At 43.6% G+C, this 18745-nt stretch overlaps 1 protein-coding gene across 2 annotated transcripts; it reads left to right on the forward strand.

The window, feature by feature from the left end:
- The first annotated feature begins 1211 nt into the window (after positions 1-1211).
- chek1 (checkpoint kinase 1) lies at positions 1212-7892 on the forward strand. 2 transcript variants are annotated; one of them, XM_023800444.2, is made up of 14 exons: positions 1212-1434; positions 1741-1766; positions 1925-2049; positions 2413-2636; positions 2766-2830; positions 3526-3595; positions 3692-3880; positions 3963-4067; positions 4181-4276; positions 4835-4922; positions 5016-5193; positions 5968-6099; positions 6567-6668; positions 6806-7892. In XM_023800444.2, the coding sequence occupies exons 3-14, from the start codon at positions 1985-1987 to the stop codon at positions 6899-6901; spliced, it is 1410 nt and encodes a 469-aa protein (XP_023656212.1). In that variant the 5' UTR covers positions 1212-1434; positions 1741-1766; positions 1925-1984; the 3' UTR covers positions 6902-7892. The 2 variants fall into 2 exon arrangements, with proteins under 2 accessions (XP_023656212.1, XP_023656211.1); XM_023800443.2 differs by lacking the exon at positions 1741-1766.
- Positions 7893-18745: the final 10853 nt, after the last annotated feature.

Here is an 18745-nt window from a genome sequence, read left to right on the forward strand (position 1 = left end):
AAATTGCTCATATTTATGCTTGTGCATATGTAATGTTTCTAAATTGCCAATATGTACCTCTGGATGACTTGAATCTCATTCATTGTGTACTCCTGCCTTTCCATTTTAAATAGAAATTAAGACTCTATTTCTACAATGATAAAATTACCCAAAAGCAAATATATGTGAACATTACTTACGATCTGCCAACACCTTTCCCTGGTCACAGTTTTTTCAGCAGCTGATTGCGGGTGTGGTGAGTATTAGTCAGGTGGAGGTACAATACCACAGTGATACTGGTAATGGCCAGTAATGTAACGGCTGGAAAACAACTGGTAATGGCCAGCCGGGTCACGGCTGCCTTTGCAGTGGGAGTAAATTTGATAGCTGCCTATTTTAGAAGTGAATCTAAAGACCTGTTGCATCTTGCTTCTTAACAGTAGAGATTTAATAACTTATACTGTAATCTGTTTTCGGAAAGCTATTGCTTTTTAATTGGTGTCTGGGTGATTCGTTTAGATGCATATGTTGCATCCTAATTTGCTCTTAATTATGAACATATAATAATATGAACTGCACCAGGAATTCAAAATTGTATTATTTTTCTTTGGTACCTAAAATAAATTTTAATTTCTTGTGTTTTCTTGCTGTTGCACATACTTTTAATATTTGATAGAATTGAAAATGTCTCTGCTAAATTTCTGATCTATACACAGCTTCCATTACAATCACATTGGTTACCAATATTAAAACATAACAGGCTGACACTAAGAATAAAGGAAGTATTTAATAAAAAGCCGTTGGCAGTATTATGACCTCTATTGGAGGGTTAGTTCTGGCAGATTCGCACAGAAAGGCAACATTTCCCTGGTCACGGTCCCCAAGCAACACTGGTCACAAGGCTGGCGTGACATCCAGGGCGAGATGCCAGTCCAGCCTGTGCAGTATGTGGAGAAATCATCAGTTTTCAATAAATCGCTTTTGCAGTCACAGTCACGTTTGTGCGGTTTCAAATAACAGGTTTGAGTTAACATGTTTAAATTGTGCGAAGTTAAACATTTTGGAGGCTGGAATCAGATTTGCATACCCTGTCCTGAAAATCTATCAATTGAATCACTGTCCCGATACTAAATCGTTATATATTTATTTAAAACCGCATAAATTAGTTATTTAGGTGACCACGTCGCGGGATATAACCGAACAGCCATAACAGCAAATCAATAGTTTCCGCTCGCGCTGCGGGTTGGCAGGAAGTGACGCAATGACAGCGGAAATAGCGACACCGGTTTGATGTAGCGCGCCAATGAGCCTGACGTGTGCGGTGTGCATCTTGCTTTTTCGGCTACTGTTAGCCGTGTAGCAGGCTTAGGCAGAAGTTTAACTAAAAATGATCATGTATAATTTGGAAGAAATTGAGAGGCATATTTTGCTCTAAAGTACTAATCATATAGATAGGTGGGTGTTTTAAATTAACTTTATGTTTCTAAATCAGCTGAATTTAGGTTTACCTCAAGACGGAGAACTGGACGAGTTGGTTAATGTCTGAATAAATATGCTTTATATCTATTGTTTTAGCTGATTTAATTATCCTAGATATTATATTTATAGTTCAGGAATGGTGTAAACTTTCTTTTGTCGTTATTGTTACGTAACTAGCCAACTGGTATTGTGAATATTTACAGAAGTGCCGTTAGTTAACTCGAGAGATTTCTGAATTGAATGAATATTTTAATAAGAAAAATTCGGTCGTTGTGTTGCCAGTGACTGCAGCGTCTGAGGAGTTTTTTGTAAGTATTACTGATACATTTGACAGCGGCTGTCTGGCTAGACTCAGTGCCCTTAGGCAATCACAACCCTTTCGTGAAAATGTATATGACCCAAGTAATGTACTTGGAAGGTGGTAAAATACTGTATTGATTTAGCTTGTTTTACGCGTCAATTTTAGTCACTGCTGTGCTCAGAGAAAGGATAGAGCTGAAGAGCTTACATTTGCCGGAGGAGCACCATGTCCGTGCCTTTTGTCCAAGACTGGGACCTCGTACAGACGCTAGGTGAAGGAGCCTATGGAGAGTAAGTCGGAAACATGCAGTGCCCGTCGGTGACTAGCGCCGGGACCTTGCTATTTATCTTTTGAAACTAACCAACAAATACCAACAAATATAGTACAAGGGAACATATGCACGATGAACAAGTTTGAGTCTGCTGAGGAAATACTGAAGCGAACAAGACTGATGCATAGCAGTCCAACTACAGCAACGCGGTGACTCATATGGCCCATCATGTTTACATTAGCGCCAGCGGCTAAGAATGGCAACCTCCTTCTCTGAACATACAGAAACGTAAAATAGATGGTGTTGATTTTAAGGCTTCATATCCATGCATTTGTGGTCATCCGTTTGCTCTCTCAATCTGTCCCCTGCTTGACACGGACAGAGTTCGGCTGCTGGTTAACAGAAAGACAGAGGAGGCGGTGGCAGTGAAGGTGGTGGACACGTCTCGAGCTGAAGATTGCTCCGAGAATGTAAAGAAGGAGGTGTGCATCAACAAGCTGTTGTCCCACCCCAACATTGTGCGCTTCTTTGGTCACCGGCGTGAGGGACACACACAGTACCTCTTCCTAGAGTACTGCAGCGGAGGTGAACTCTTTGATCGCATTGGTGAGTTGAGACAACGCTTTAGAGTATGTCCAGGAAATCCCAGTTTTACTAATACTAAATAGCTTGTAATTGAGTTGAGGAGTACCGCAGCGATGCATATTTAAGCTTTTCTTTTTTTTTCTGGGACAGAGCCAGATGTTGGCATGCCAGAAAAAGATGCTCAGAGATTTTTTCAGCAGCTGATTGCGGGTGTGGTGAGTATTAGTCAGGTGGAGGTACAATACCACAGTGATACTGGTAATGGCCAGTAATGTAACGGCTGGAAAACAACTGGTAATGGCCAGCCGGGTCACGGCTGCCTTTGCAGTGGGAGTAAATTTGATAGCTGCCTATTTTAGAAGTGAATCTAAAGACCTGTTGCATCTTGCTTCTTATCAGTAGAGATTTAATAACTTATACTGTAATCCGTTTTCGGAAAGCTATTGCTTTTTAATTGGTGTCTGGGTGATTCGTTTAGATGCATATGTTGCATCCTAATTTGCTCTTAATTATGAACATATAATAATATGAACTGCACCAGGAATTCAAAATTGTATTATTTTTCTTTGGTACCTATAATAAAATTAAATTTCTTGTGTTTTCTTGCCGTTGCACATACTTTTAATATTTGATAACATTGAAAATGTCTCTGCTAAATTTCTGATCTATACACAGCTTCCATTACAATCACATTGGTTACCAATATTAAAGCATAACAGGCTGAGACTAAGAATAAAGGAAGTATTTAATAAAAAGCCGTTGGCAGTATTATGACCTCTATTGGAGGGTTAGTTCTGCCAGATATAAGTTCTAATACTCTTGAGAAATCTAATTAGTTCTAATGTTTTTGTGCTGCATGAAGTGTTGTGGAATGTATCTCATGATGTCTTCACCCTGGTGTCCATTTCAGGAATACCTTCACAGTGTTGGAATTACACACAGGGACATCAAACCAGAAAACATACTCCTGGATGACAAAGGTTCCGTTACGTTAATGTTCATTTTCTAGTATCCATTGCTCTTCTAATCAAAAAGCAGGATGTAGTTGAAAATCTTTTTTTCGTTCTTTTCGTCAGACAACCTGAAGATGTCCGATTTCGGTCTGGCCACTATGTTCCGTCACCGTGGGCGGGAGCGTAAGCTTACTCGTCTGTGCGGTACTCTGCCCTACGTGGCCCCGGAGCTCATGTCACGCAAGGAGTTTAGCGCCCAACCGGCTGACATATGGTCCTGTGGTATCGTCCTCACTGCCATGCTAGCTGGAGGTGAGGTTTTCCTCCAAATATTCACCTGCCCTAAAGTGGTGAACCTGAACCTCGGTGATGCACTGTTGCCATGTTGTTGCAGAGTTGCCGTGGGACCAGCCTATTGAAACCTGCCAAGAGTATTCTGATTGGCTGCAGAAGAAAACGTACATTACGCCCTGGAAGAAGATCGACGCCCTGCCTCTCAGTTAAACCCTGCCCCTCAAATTGCGTGCTTGTTTAATTTCACAGAAACTTTCCCCAGCATGTGAAGCCTGCTCACCGATACACACACTGCTTTTCTTCTCTGATGTGATTCAGGTTTGCTGACCAAAATTCTTCTGCATGACCCTGAGAAAAGAATTGCTATACCTGATATCAAAAAAGACCGCTGGTTTAACAGAGGCTTTAAAACCGGTACGTCACCTTCCTTGATGCATGAATGTTTATGATTTTCATAAGAGCTTAACTAGAAGTGTTCATCTGATTAGAATATTGATTAATGTTCTCTATGAAGTTTAGGTACTTCTTTGTTGCTTGTCTTTGAACTAGGAGTTCAATATAGAACGATATAGTCTCTGTATAGTTGTATACAGCCCATCCGTCAGTATCTGCCCCTTCAGATACCAACATGTCTCGTATACTTTAAACCATCTCTAAATTACTTGCTGTGGAAATAGTTTCTATGCTGTAAAAAAGTCGGTACATGTTCAGTAGAAAATATTGAATATTTTCAATCCGTGACTGATTAAATCTGTGGATTTGGAACATGCGGATATGGAGGGCCGACGGCAGAGGTGGGCAATTCAGTTGCAGAAAGTAAATGTCCAGACCAAGATTTTCTTACAGCCAACCAGTTGAGAACTCTGTGACTCTTTATACTCAACTGGTTGGTTGAAAAAAAAGTCTTTCACCTTGCCCTGGACCTGAAATGTCCGCCTCTGGCTGAGTGTGTCTTTTTCTCTGTTTCTTAAGTTGTAAAGAGGCAGTGTGACTCGCAGAGACCTGCAGCGAAGCTGCTGAGGTCAGATTCGGAGCAGACTCCTTTCAGCAGGGAGGGCAGGTACGCCAGTGGGCTTGCTTTCTTTATTCCTTTGCTCCTGATGTCAGTAGCCTCCCCCGCCCCCCCCCAAATGGTCTGCTTTGCTTCTCTCAGTGAGGATAGGGTGCAGATATCCAGCTCGCAGCCAGAACCCACTCTGGGCCTGCCGTTCTGGGAATCCGGTGTGAGCCACGTCCTGATGGATGCGCCGCAGGTCAGCTTCTCCCAGCCTGCCTGTCCTGATCACATGCTGCTGGGGAGCCAGTTACTGGGAACCCCTGGATCCAGTCAGGTAATTAACGGCCCGACACCAAACAAATATGCATCTTCAGCAAACTGAACACACTTCTGCCATATTGTGTGTGTTTAAAAGGGCCCCCGTATCGTTTAGGGCTGAGTACAGCTACTGATTTCCCAAATCCGTTCAGTTCCAATGCCTATGGCCCCAGATTGATTCAGTTTCCAATTCCATTCATTTTGATTTAATATCTATTATGATAGGACTGAGTATAGCCACTGATTTTTCGATTCTATTTGATTCAGTATCGATTGTGATAGGTTTGAGTTTAGCCACTGAATTCCAATTTGATTCAATTTGATTCAGTATCAGTTGTGACACTCAAAAGTTATCAAATTGTGGGTGGAAGTAAACATCCCTGTAGCACTGAAAAGCCAGCATTTGGACAAAGCTTTTTGCCCATCACCTAAAGCCACGCATTTGTCAGCACTGAATATCTGTCTGTTGACACAGCTCCCGGCAACACCACAAACCTATTTGACACACTCTATTGGTAGGTAGTAACATGCTCTGTTTGGCTATAGTTTATTTCAGGTAAATTTCACCTCCTTTTTCGTTTTATAAAATGATTGATTTTCTCGCCATGCGAGACTAATGGGGTTAAAGCTTCACACATCCACGGGGGAAATGCTACAGACTGTAAAAGGCATATATTAATATATTTTATGAATCGGTATCGATTTATGCAAATGAAGATTGATTTGAATCAAAATCGATTTTTTTTAATTCCCGGCCCTGTTGACATTTGGTCTGATCGCCTCTTCACAGAACCCCTGGCAGCGCCTGGTTCGGCGGATGACGAGGTTTTTCACTACCCTTGTGGCCGAGCAGTCCTTTGCCGCCCTTACGGACGCCTGCGTAAGCCTGGGCTATAAGTGGAAGCAGAACTGCATCAATCAGGTATGAATGCAGTCAATTAAAAAGGACGGGAAGGATACTGAGTGTAACAGAGTTAGCTGTGCGTCTATGAAAAATACAGCCAGTGCCCCGTTTACGAGCGAGATCTGGTCCCTAAGTCTGTTTTTAAGTTGAAGTTCAGTTCAGTACATAATGCTAATAATAGTACAGTAATGAGAAAATTAACCACATATTGTACCTTATCTTGAGATGATGCATTGCTAATTGTAGTGTTTTCATGAGCATCACAAAGTAGTGCATGTGTTCATTATTACGTACCATTGTATTTGACCTGAATTTTTAATATAGTAGGCTTTATGGCAGTCTGTTCGTAAATATGATTTGTCTGTAAGTCAGACGTTAACTCGGGGACGGCCTGTACAATCTTTAAGTAATGCGTAGGACAAGCAGGTATTGAGAATGGATGGATGGTAGTAAACACCAATGCTTTGTTGCCACGTGTTTCCTAGGTCACGGTTTCCACAATGGATCGTCGCAACAACAAGCTGATCTTCAAAGTGCACTTCCTAGAAATGGAGGAAAGGATCCTCGTGGACTTCAGGCTGTCAAAGGTGAGTTGTGTGTTTTTTTTTGTTTTGTTTTTTTATGAAATGGGGTGAGCACATTTGTGGATTCCTTCCATTGTTTCATGGAATTTTTTTTAACTGGGGCTCAAGTTGATTGTTTTTTGTGGTGTTGTCATTGTCAGGGTGATGGCTTGGAGTTCAAGAGGCACTTCCTGAAAATGAAACGGCACCTCAGTGACATCATCAGTAATGTTAAGGTGCCTCTCCCCATGACGTGATGCCTGACAGGAAGACGGAGGCTCTGCTGTAAACACCTTTCATGTCCTCATTGTTACAGGAGGAATAATTCCAGGCTGGTTCACCACAGCATGCACAGTCACCTTTGCTGTCTGATTTACCCATCAGCAGGAGCATTTAAGGACCTGAAATGCCGAGACTGCTGACATTTCAGGCATTTTGCAGGCGTACTCACACCTTTCCCAGCAACCTCATTTGCATAGTGGAGGCATTTAACTGTGCTGTCACTTCTCTCCTCTATTATTTTTCAAGTTGGTGTTTGTTGTTCTGATTCTTTTTAAAGCAGTTGTCCATCAGGACTGGAAAGTATACAAATCGCAGTTGTTTTGTTGTTGCTGAAGGCCGCCTGTGTTTTGCTGATGCTAGTCAAATAGGGTACAGCAGATAGTCACTGCCACGATATATTGTTTCACTTTACCAACCACATTAAATCTGATTGGAAACAACCAATCACGCTTTACTTCTCCAAATAAAGGCATTGTGTATTTTCATGCCTGCCAATGTATGACACTGTAGACCACACATTAGCTACTCTAGACAGCTTCTGATGAATACCTCATTAAAGATGGATTCCACTACAGCATCCCTCACTTTGAGTTCGAGTGAGAGTTCATTTGCATTTGAGAAGGAGCCAGTTGGTTTTCGATCCATGAAAGGCACAGACACGCGTCTTGGGGACCTCAGCATTCTTAGTATCTTCATATGCAGTATGTAGTTCCAAATAGCGAAGCTCTAGGAGGGTTTAATATCTTGGGGAAGATGCTTTCGCAGAAGTACGAATGCCCTGCCTTAGATGCAATGAACAGGAAGAGGCGAAGAACTCCAGATGACCTTCTGAGGAATGATTGCTGGGAGATCTGATTTAATGTGAACACAGGGTTCCTGAGCTCTTCATTGCTGTTTGGTGTGTGGGGCTTACAGCACGTTCTCTTGGTTGTTTTAAAAGTCGTAAATAAAATGGTTTTTAAATTAGTTTTTTTTCGGATTTTTCTTTTTAAAGCCTCCCCCACACACACCCAATATATTAAACGTTTTGCTAACATTGTGTGTTGCATACATTTGGCTTGAAGATTGTTATTTGTTTTTACATATTGGTTGGGTTAAGACAATAATAGGACATTTTTGCTACTTCACAAGCTGTGACCAGGGCCGGCTTTGCCTTTTCAGGGCCCCCAGGCGATGCTCTGCTTGGGAGGCCCCCCTTCCAAGAAAACTGATCATCATTTCACTTCCTCTGCAGCGCAAATAATGTGGGGCCCCTAACCAGCTGCCTATAGCTGCAGTTGGCTCTGTGTGTCATTTGGGCATTTAATTTACCCGTTTCAGTATTTGGTTGTTAGTGAAAATAGTGCAGCATTTTGCATTAAAATTTCAAAGTTTGAGATGTTTTATTGTCCATGTACAACTGCAGAGGAGTGCATACTCCTGTCATATATAATGCAAGGAACAACAATATACAATAAACAAGCAACAGACTATGAAATATCTTGGGTGGACTGGTGGTGCAGTGGATAGCACTGTTGGAATCAGGGTTCGTGTCTCTGCCATGGCTCCGTGTGTGGAGTGAGTTTGCATGTTCTTCCTGTGTCATTGTGGGGTTTGCTATGGATACTCTGGTTTCGCCCCACAGTCCAAAAACATGCTGTGGTTAATTGGAGCTACCAAACTGCCCGTATGTGTGCATGTGTAAGTGAATGGTGTGTGAGTGTGCCCTGCGATGGGTAGGTGCCCCATCCTGGGTTGCTCTCTGCCTCGTGCCCATAGGCTCCGGACCTTCCCATGACCCTCAACAGGATAACGGGATACAGAAGATGGATGGATACTTCATAACCTCCTTTTGCGTTCCAGGGATCTGTTGAGGCATCCTCTGTGAGAGCTTCCTTTCTTCCTATGATTCCACCATGCATTCCTGCGTACCATTGTTGAAGACACCTGCTAGATGTGTTGCTCATCTCCTATGTCCTTAGCTGCAGTCAGTCATGAGTCAATCTTTTGTCATTTTACTTTGGATACAAATGCCTTTAATGTTATTAAAGTAACAATGGGTTTGGAGGCTCTGTGACTATGATCTGCTGTCATTTTATTATTGTTACCATTTTTCCTGCCTCCTTTACTTGCAGGTGAACATTTTTAAATGTAAACCACCTTCGCCCCGATGTACGCGACACATTCAACACAAATAGCCAAAAAGAGGACCGATTTAGGATTACTTAAAATTTTACCAATACTTACCATCAGAGGGCGCCTTTGGATTATCGATGAGAAGAAACTACGAAACCTGTGAGCGCTCTGGATTTACTTTCTTGACAGATTTTCTTTCCACTATTTCTTATTTAAATTTCTGCAAAGAAATGTAAAAAAAAATCTGCTTTCACTGTACTTTCAAAGTTATTAGCAATACATTTTAGTTTTCTGTCTCAGGGTCATTAGCCAAACGAAAGCCAACTTGTTTCTCTTAGCAAGCATTCCTTCCACGGTCCCTCCGTTTTCCTTTCCTCCCATTCCCCTCCCTTTCGTCCCCTTCGTTAGTGCCCGTGTCGGTTTTGCCCGGGCCCTCTGGGACTCCCCACTTTACGTGTTTGGGTTTCCAGACTGGTCAACTGCGAAGTGAGGGAGAGGAGGGAAGACGGGGTGCCCGGGTCACAGCTGGAGGCCAGGCTGTTATTAACATTTTTTTTAATCCCATAGGACTGGCTGAAAACCAAATGCTAAACACTAAATTGGCGACAATCCAAAAAGTAGATCACTGGGTTATCTAATTTTAGGACACTCATTAGCTTTGTTCTTTTTTCCCCAGACACTGTTGTACTTAAATAATTATTTGAATCTTTCTTTCTATTCTTTGACCACCTAACTTATGTACTTTTCCTTATATATTATTGGATTACCTTGAAGAACTAATCGAGGTAGTAGAAAATTCTTAACACAAGAAACAGAAATAGTGCCTCTTTGTAAATTCCCCCCACCCAATCATCAGTAGCCTCTATAATTTGTTGAGCAAGTTAGTGGTCTGTGTACCTGTTATTACTGGTAAAACATTGAGGAATCTATTACAGGAAGGTCACCAGTCCCTCCCAGTCAACCTCAGTCACACCGTCTCCATTTAAAATTCGACCAAGACAAATATGCATTTGTGACGTCAACTCATAGCAACGCTTTGTCATTGAACACGCTTGTTATATTCTATCAGAAACTGTAAACTAATTAAAATATGTACGTAACCCTGCAGTGGGTGAGGAAGCTGGGACCTTTCAGTAGATATGCTGCTCATTATGGTCAAACTTGCTTTCAAACTCAAACTCATTTGTCAAGAAGATTATGCTATGCTAAAAATCACGTTTTCATTGTATGCTAATATGTATTTTAGAGTGTGTACATATGTATAACTTTGAACTTCAATATCAATAGGCCTAAACATGGATCGTCATGCTTTTTAATGCAGGATACCAAACGTCAAGCAGACAGGTTAAAAGCTCAGCTTCTAGTGGCAAGACTGCCGTCTACATCTGCCGAACCCAAGGGGAGCTGGAAATCGAAATCAAACACAGCAGACCGCAGGGGGCACTTTTAGTAACTCTTTTAATTTAGAAAGAATGCTATAAAAGTGAAGTGCAGGAACTTGTGTTTTTTTCCATCCGTTATAGTTACGGTCTTTTATCCTGCAAACTTTTGGTGACTTTATCACGTTTCTGCAAGCACTGTCCCATCACTGGCAGATCGCCCAGGATACTTCATGAATGTTCTCCACAGTGTTAAATTCATTTTGGGACTCTGCAAAATTTAAATAGTGAAAAGGCGGCTCACTTGGCAGAGACACAAGCACATCATGTATCGGCACATAAGATGTGAAGCTGGAGGAAAAGAGCAACAGAAGACTGTTGGATTTTGAGGCTGCAAAATGCAAAAAGTGTGTAAAGTTAGCGGCGAGACTAAGATGGCGATAGCTAGTAATGATGATGCCCCTAAAACATCTACTGATCAAGTATCTGTTCAGTCTAGCTCCCAGTCTCAGGGACTGTGCAGGATCCAGTGTTCGTTAAGCAGGCTTTTTGGGGAGCAGGAGAGAGATACAAAGCAGTGATGTATGCCAAGCTGGAAGGTCACTGTGTTGGTGTTCAGACTCAAGATGTGTTAATAGCTATGTGTACTGAGTTTGCATACTCATTTGACCATACTGAGTACAAAATTAATTAAAAGTATGGAAGCAAATACACAGATGAGGACAGGAGTGCTGCTAATGACTTTTGGCCCCATGAAAGCAAATTATATTGGACCCCCGACCCAGATCAATTGGATTGTTTTCCAAATTTTTTAGAGCTGCAGTCACTCAGGGGCCCTTAGAATTGTTCTGACTTTCCCCGGCTGGATGAGGAACTGTGCAGTACAAAACAAGTACCGGACAAAAGCCACACTGCAGAAATAAGATATGCATCCACACTCACAGGACACAAACCAACGACCCTATAGGTGTGAGGCACCAGTGAGACCCACTGTGTCGCCCTTAAAACGTTTATTTATTTGGGTGTAAGAGCACAGAAACGGTACTAAGACGAAACATAAAAGGAGCCTAGCTTTCTGCAGTACAGTATATGCACCTACATTCAAACATGCATGCCTGTCTGGGTCCTTCCTCTCCCCTGTGCCTGTGTCTCACATACTCTGGATTCTAAAGAGACTTATACCCCACGAACAGTGTTAGGGATTATGTGTCAGGGCTGGTGTCCATCTGGCCCTGTCCCGTCTGCCTTTTCCCAGTTTGGTCAGCAGCACCCGCTGGCCCTCCCATTTGGTGTTGCCCTAGTGTGTCTTCCCTGCTCCCTGCGCTGCTGTGTGACTCAGTGGGCTGAGTGTGTGGCTTAGAGGCCCTCACCATCCTCACCTGTTTGATTGGTTTTATTTTATCCCCTGGCGTCTAGTATTGTTAATATATGTCTTTGCTTTTGTGTCCTTGTTAATGGTTACCCTGCCCGTGTATTGTGTTAATGTTCTGTTTTTCTTCCTTGTCTTTCCTAGTGTAGATAACCCTCAGTGTTTGTTAAGATCTCCTAGTCTGTAGTGTCTGTTAATTGTAATATACCCCACCTGTCTTTGTTATCCTGAGTCCTTAGCGATTGGTTGTTTTGGTTATGGTTCTCATCTGTTCTCCGTCTTGTCGTGTTAGTAGTGTATTTAAGTGCCTGGTTTTGGTTTGTTCCTCACTGGTTCAGTGTGGCTGTTGCCCTGTGCAGCTGTGTGGTTGTTAGCTGTAGTCCTGATTGTTATCCTGTGTTAGTTATTGTAGTTGTCCTGTGTTCCTCCCTGTCTTTGGTATTGTTGTTCCTGTTGTTTTTCCCTGCTTTAGTTTCTGTTCTACCAGTTTTGTTCTGACCCCTCATGGTCCCTTTGTTTTCCTGTTCTCCCTTTGTGTTCTGTCTCATCAATAAAACCCTGTTTTGTTGTAGCTGCTACGTGGATCGTCTCTCCGTCACCATGCCGTACCGTGACACTATGAGCATCGCTAATTTGTGATATATCAATCTAATCTACTAAAAAAAGAATGGAGCTGACAGTGAAGCTTCTCATTAAGAGCACTTTGTACTTTGTCTGAATTTACAAGCTGAAAATGCTTGGTTTTACCTGGAGTAATGAACACCTCCCCCTCATCTTTCAAAGCGATGAAACTGAATGTGTTTGCAAAATGCTCCCTGAATGCTGAGGAACTGTTAACTTTGAGTCATTTGCTCGCGACACAGAAGGCATCATACTCGGCCCTTTATACTTAGTCTTGAAGTGAATTTAGGCCCATTGTAGTTAAAATTTAAGTTTTGTGTGCTGTTTGCCATTTTTTAGCACTTTTTGATTTGTATTACTCTGAGTGCGTGGTCTGTTTGCTCACATTACTATCTCTTCCCTCATCTCTCTAATCTATTTCTCTCTGTCACACTTTCAAGAGCTTCTCCTTTTACTCCACATTTCTCTCTACCACTCCTGTTCTAACCCGCCTACCCCCCCACCTGCCTCAGCTTACTTAGGGCTCCCCCCCAGACAAAATCCCCACCCTGGCCCACTTTCACAGACCGGCTCTCCAACCCACTGAGAGGGGGGCTAAGGACAGGGAGTGAGAGGCGGAGGATTTCCTGGCTGGCCGCTGATTCCCATTCACAGAGTGTCACCACCTCACAAAGGGGCTGCATGACATTGGCGCTAAATCGGGAGTTAATGGACTCCTTTCTCAGCCCTGGGAACATGACAGGGGGCGTGTTTTACAGTTCGCTAGTGTGGGGGGGGGGACTGGAGGCCGAAGCCGGAGAGGGTCCTTACCAAAAGCAGCCAGTGAGGTATCAGTGTGTGAGAATACAGTACGGGATTGGGCACAGATCTCTCTAATGGCCAGCTGGGTAGCACAAACTAATGCTGCAATGCAGACATTTGCTGAACCGCTTAGAATTCGCTGGGAATTTCACTCAATATACAGGGTTATTAGCTTCGCTCAACTGGCTGGAGTGAGATTTTCAATCCGAGGCACGTCTGCACACACATGCACACGCATTTACATGCATGTAACAGTTTTATTACCTTGTAAATAGTCTGCAGGGTTTGCAAACTATCCCAACACTTTTGATGTGGCTAATTTTAGGTTTATGATGGGATAATATATAATGGAATAAGAAGATTTCTTGCGTGAGCATCTGAAAGTGTGTGTCACGCAGATGTCCTGAACATAGACCTAGTTTGGGTGTTCTGCTTGAATTTTGCAAAACTGATTTTGGCATACTGAACTAATCTGAACAATTAAGTTAAAAACATGCATTGCAAAAAATAGCCAACTTTGCTTGAAGTGAAGGTCTTTCTGGCATTAGTCTGACTTACTCTTTTTCCCGCCATGTTTAATACATTTAAAGACTTGAACATGCGCCAGTTACACAAGCTAACTGAAAGGTAAGGATTGCTAAATTTGCTCTCAGCTTGTGTTAAAACGTGTATATTAGAATCTTTAATAAATGGATAGATACAGATTAAATTTCTATACATTCTACTAGTCATTAAACCTACACTAGCAGATCCCCACTACCCAGATCCCTGCCCCCCTCCCCCAGTGTCTCGCTGAAGTCATGTTTGAAGTTGTGGTCCAGATGAGTGAAGACGGCGTTGGTGTCACTACCGTTTATTCATCGGGACTCTCCCTGTGCCCTGAAGAGCGAGAGGGAGGGCGAGGGACTGAGAGAAAACTGCAGGTAGCAACCTCATTAGCAGATAAAAGCGACCTTCCCCCATGACTTCTGACCCGCCGGGTTTCCATGGAGCCGGCCAGTCCAGGCAGGCGGGAGGAATGCTGGGATACATCTCAGCGGGATGAAATGAATCTGGGCTGCTGTGGGAATGAACGACTCCGGAATGCCTCTGCTTTCCATAAACCTTCATACCGAGGCATATTTTTTATTTGTGCACCTTGTCAGTGGTGCACATTAAAGTCTAAAGAAGGTTGTATTAGTACTGCAGTGCGTATACATTTATTTTTGTTTTACAGCATCATAAAGTGAAGACAACGTTTGAGCGACTTTGGTATTTCACAGCATCAGTAAAATAAAATGAACTATTGATGCGTTAATGTTCCTCATCTTTACAAAATTATAGCTATATAATTTGCCAAACTGAGCACACATGTTTTAAAACATGCTTTTGGGCTTCTTTTATTTACCCGAGTCGGCCGCAAAATCATATCTGCTTCTTAATTGTTGCTATGGTGAAAAAACAGAGGTAAATCCACACTAGACTCTGGCTTGTTACCAAAAATCCTGTAGTTTGAAGTGTGTTACAGATTTAGTAGTGCAATTTCAGATCACGGGCTTATGCATATGTGTGTACAATCATGAAAGTGCCGGACTGTTTGTGTGTGCGCACACGCGAGCGTGTGTGTGTGTGTGTGTACGAGTGTGTATTGGGGGGTCACGCTAAATGAGTTTTATAAGCTGTGGCTAACCTTACTCCCCGCAGCTGACTGAATATTAAATAAACAGAGCCAAGTGCTTAGGTTCAGCCGGGGAAATGTTCAGCCAAAGAAAGAAGTCCACTTTACCTACGCAAACTGTCCCCCGGGGGCCAGCCGACTGGCCTGTCTTATTTTTGGCAGCTGCAGTGGAAAAGCAGTCTACTGCTGAGGGGGGGGGGGGGGAGTAGGCTTGGTTGGGGTGGGGGTGGGGGATTTAGGGGGGCCATGCTGGAAGTCTCCCACTTTGCCCCATAGGGAGAGAGAGGGTCAGAGAGCAGGAGAGAGAGAAAGGAGTAAATGTGAAGCAGCCAGAACCAGAAAATGAAGCCTAACAGGCAGCCCTGCTTAAGCAGCCATTCCTGCAGCTTCTGTCATGTTTCTGGATCTTTCCATCCGCCGACGGTGGAAACCCAGGGTGTCGGACGGGCAGGGCTGTCGCTCTGTGGGTCCCGGAGCAAGTCGCCATGTCGGTCAGTCTGCCAGACATGGGCGAGGAATCTGGAGTAGTACCATGTTGTGCGGGAACCGGTCTGTGTCCTGGAGTCAGGGGGAGGCCTGGGATGGGGGGGGGGGGGGATCAGGAATTTCCACTGTGGGAGGAGCTTGTCAAAGAGAGGCTCGCTCACTGCTGTGTAGAGGGACTGGCAGCTTTGTTGCTTCAGACTTTTGTGTCTGTGCGCGTGTGATGTATAGTCATGTTATTGAGGAACATCTGACATCTGAAGAGAGATCAGCTGCATAATCTCCGTAACCAGCTACATGTGCATCATGCATCATTTTCCCACCGTGTCTCTTCGGCTTGATAGATGGCCATGTGTGTGTTAGCGCACGTTGTTTCAAGGCACGCTTCTCCTGGAGTCCTTTGGGCAAGAGAGGCTCCTCAACTAGTCTCCCCTCCCTCCTCACTCGCCCCTCCGCACGTGAAGCTCCGCTGAAAGCAGGGCAGCTCCTTTCTTCGGTCGACTGGAAACCACGCGTCTTCGCAGCTCACAAACAAAGCAATTTGTCTTGTGTCTCCTGTCACCGCCTGTCCTTGAGTCCGGCCAGCATGCATGCCTCTTCACACCGGGGCCATGTCAGCTGGTAGCTGTAGACTGATAACGAAGTGTTTGAAGTTCAGGCTAAAAGTTTGAAGGTTCAAAATCTCTCATCTGGAACAGCTCTTCTGCCACTGAATGAAACTCTTAATCCAAATTACTTTATTGGCGAAATCCAAAAATAGGTATTCGTTGCCTGTTTTGTCTGACTTTGAATATAAGAAATTCCCAAGAAAATGAAGAGTGTAACATCAAAGAGTGTACTATCTGATCAGTGCTGTTTCTTGGCTAGAAAGGACTGTCTAACTATTGCATTTTGGCCAATTACTCTTAGGCAGATTAGGAACATTGTTCGAGAATGAGCTGTCTGTTTCTTGGGTGACCTCATCTAGGAGTATCGCCATGCTTGTCCGTAAAGATCAAGTATTACGTGCAGTTCAGCTCCGAGCTCATGCAGTGACCAGGACCCATCGGTGTTTACACATTTTAACTTACTGACAGCCCGTTATTTTTCACGCTCCATCAAGACCTCCTACAGAATCCCCCACCAGCAGGTAGGAGTAACTCCTAGGCCGAGAAAAAGGCCATCAGTTCAGGAGGACGTGGCCAGAAAGGTGACTTTAAGGAAGCGATGGGACTTCTCTCACTTTCGGAGGGGAATGGAGGGATCTGGGGCATTTAGGGAACGAGAGAAAGAGAACAACAAAGGAAAGAAAGACTGCACACCTCCCACCTCGCCATCCCATAATCGCTCAAGTTCTTTCTGCATCTCCGCCCCCCCCCAATCCCACTTACAGTTCCCAGGTCCCACCTCCCCGCTCTCGCTGGGTGGTCCAGAACTCAGAGTCATTCCCAAACAATTAGTATTAATCCTGCAAGTAAGGAACCATAAGTACAGCATTGCCAGCTTGCCTGACAGCCCCCCATCCCAGCCCTGCAGAAGCCCCCTCACTGCGCAGATGCGAAACATTCCCACAGCCCTGCACTGCGATGCACTGCAACACGTACCTGCCGCAGGGCATGGCATGGTTCAAAGCCGAACAGCAGACTGCCGTGTCTCTGGGTGGGGGCATATAAAAACGGCTGCCCGGAAGGGGAGGGGGCACTCTTCCTCATAGTCATTTTAGCTTAATGACTATGATTCTAGCTATTAATCACCCACGACAGAACCAGAAGCCAAGTTTGGCAAATAAGAATGGATTCTGGTGGAACCGTTGAGGAAACAGGTCACCGGTTCCTTAACAACAATTACGGTAATTTCAGCTGGCATCGTTAATTGATTCTGCTTGGGGCTAATGAACTGGGGGTTAGCTAGTGCAATTAGCGTTGCGAAAGGCCGGTGTTTTGCTGTGAGGAGCTGGGATGGTCTGAGGCGAGGAAAAACGCATTCGGACTGTCAGTCCAGGTTATGATTAGGAACCATCGAAGCGGCCATGTGAGAAATGAATTTCATGCCTGTTGATTCTGCTGTTTCTCTCCAGGAAGGTAGAAGTCGTCTGTAACTCCTCCCAGCAGCTCTCAGTTTCCACCAGACGCCACACGCTGCTCGGCTGGGAGCCTGAGGGAGTGTATGAGAGATACAGGACACCTGGAAGGAATGGAAGAAGAAGACTGTTAGTCTGTCTACTCCATCAGAAAATTGCAGATGACATGAAAGTTTGCCCAGAGCAAGTCCTGTCATTCTTCTGTGCATTCTTCAAGATGTTTATAATCTGTTTGCCAAGTTATAATCATTTATAGTCGTATGAGAAAGAGAATCCATATGAGAACACGTTTCTGCATTTTTAGATTTATTTGGTTTCTGACATCCGTGCTTTAGCAAATAAGTAAAGTTTTCTATGTCATCCATATATTTTAATTTAGTCCACAGTCATTCTCATAATAAAGTGATCTTGAGACTGATATTTCACTCAGGACTCACCATGATTTTTATCACTATGTTTGTGTAGGCACCAAGGTCTCAGTAGTGTGAAATGCAGAAACTTTAAAAGCAACTTCTATTTCATTACCTAAAGCAATTTGCTTTAGGTAATGAAATAGAAGTTCTCTAATTTTTTGATCACAGGTCCACACCAGATTTTTATTCAGTCAGAGGTCCAGAACTATTTTCAATTACAAAATAACTTTAATGAATGAACAATACATTTCTATATTGACATCAATATATAACAATAATGGAAATGTTTTAATGCTGACTGATTGCTTTTGTACTTCAAACCATGTTAAGGCTTTTTATGTATATTAATTCACAAGTTGCTGGGTTTGGATTAACTTGCAGTTCTGTCTGCATCCGGTCCGCGGTCTGGACTATGAGAATCCCTGAAATAGACTGTGGTGTATGCAGCTCTTGTGAGGCAGATCTATAAACTTTCCATTCTTTATTCACAGCCTTTGTTGTATGCGTGCTTGTCAGCGTGTACTGCTGTTGTGTTTGGGAATGTCATTTAAATATTCAAAGGGGTTAAAGGGGTGTGTAATTTTATGGGCGTGCCTATCAGGGGAGTATTTTCTCTGGCAATGGCAGCCCTGACGTCCTCAAAGGCAGCTCCGACTTCATATCCTCAGCTTCACGCCGCCTCGCCGCTCCGCCTCTCATTAGCCTCGATTCAGCCGCTCTTGTCCGGGGTGTGGGTTCTGCTCAGCTATGAGCTAGATGCATTCAATGCCCGCAACTAGACATGATGAACGGGGTTCCTGTGTGGCTGTAGACGGCAGCAGCGGTGACAGCTCGAGGCATTACGTTAATCTGTCCACTGAGTCACAAGAAGCTGGGTGCCACTTACTCAATTTTGTGTGAAGACAACCACTAAAAAGCACTG

This window comes from Paramormyrops kingsleyae, chromosome 18 (assembly GCF_048594095.1).
Source record: "Paramormyrops kingsleyae isolate MSU_618 chromosome 18, PKINGS_0.4, whole genome shotgun sequence".
In the NCBI taxonomy this organism is placed as follows: domain Eukaryota; kingdom Metazoa; phylum Chordata; class Actinopteri; order Osteoglossiformes; family Mormyridae; genus Paramormyrops; species Paramormyrops kingsleyae.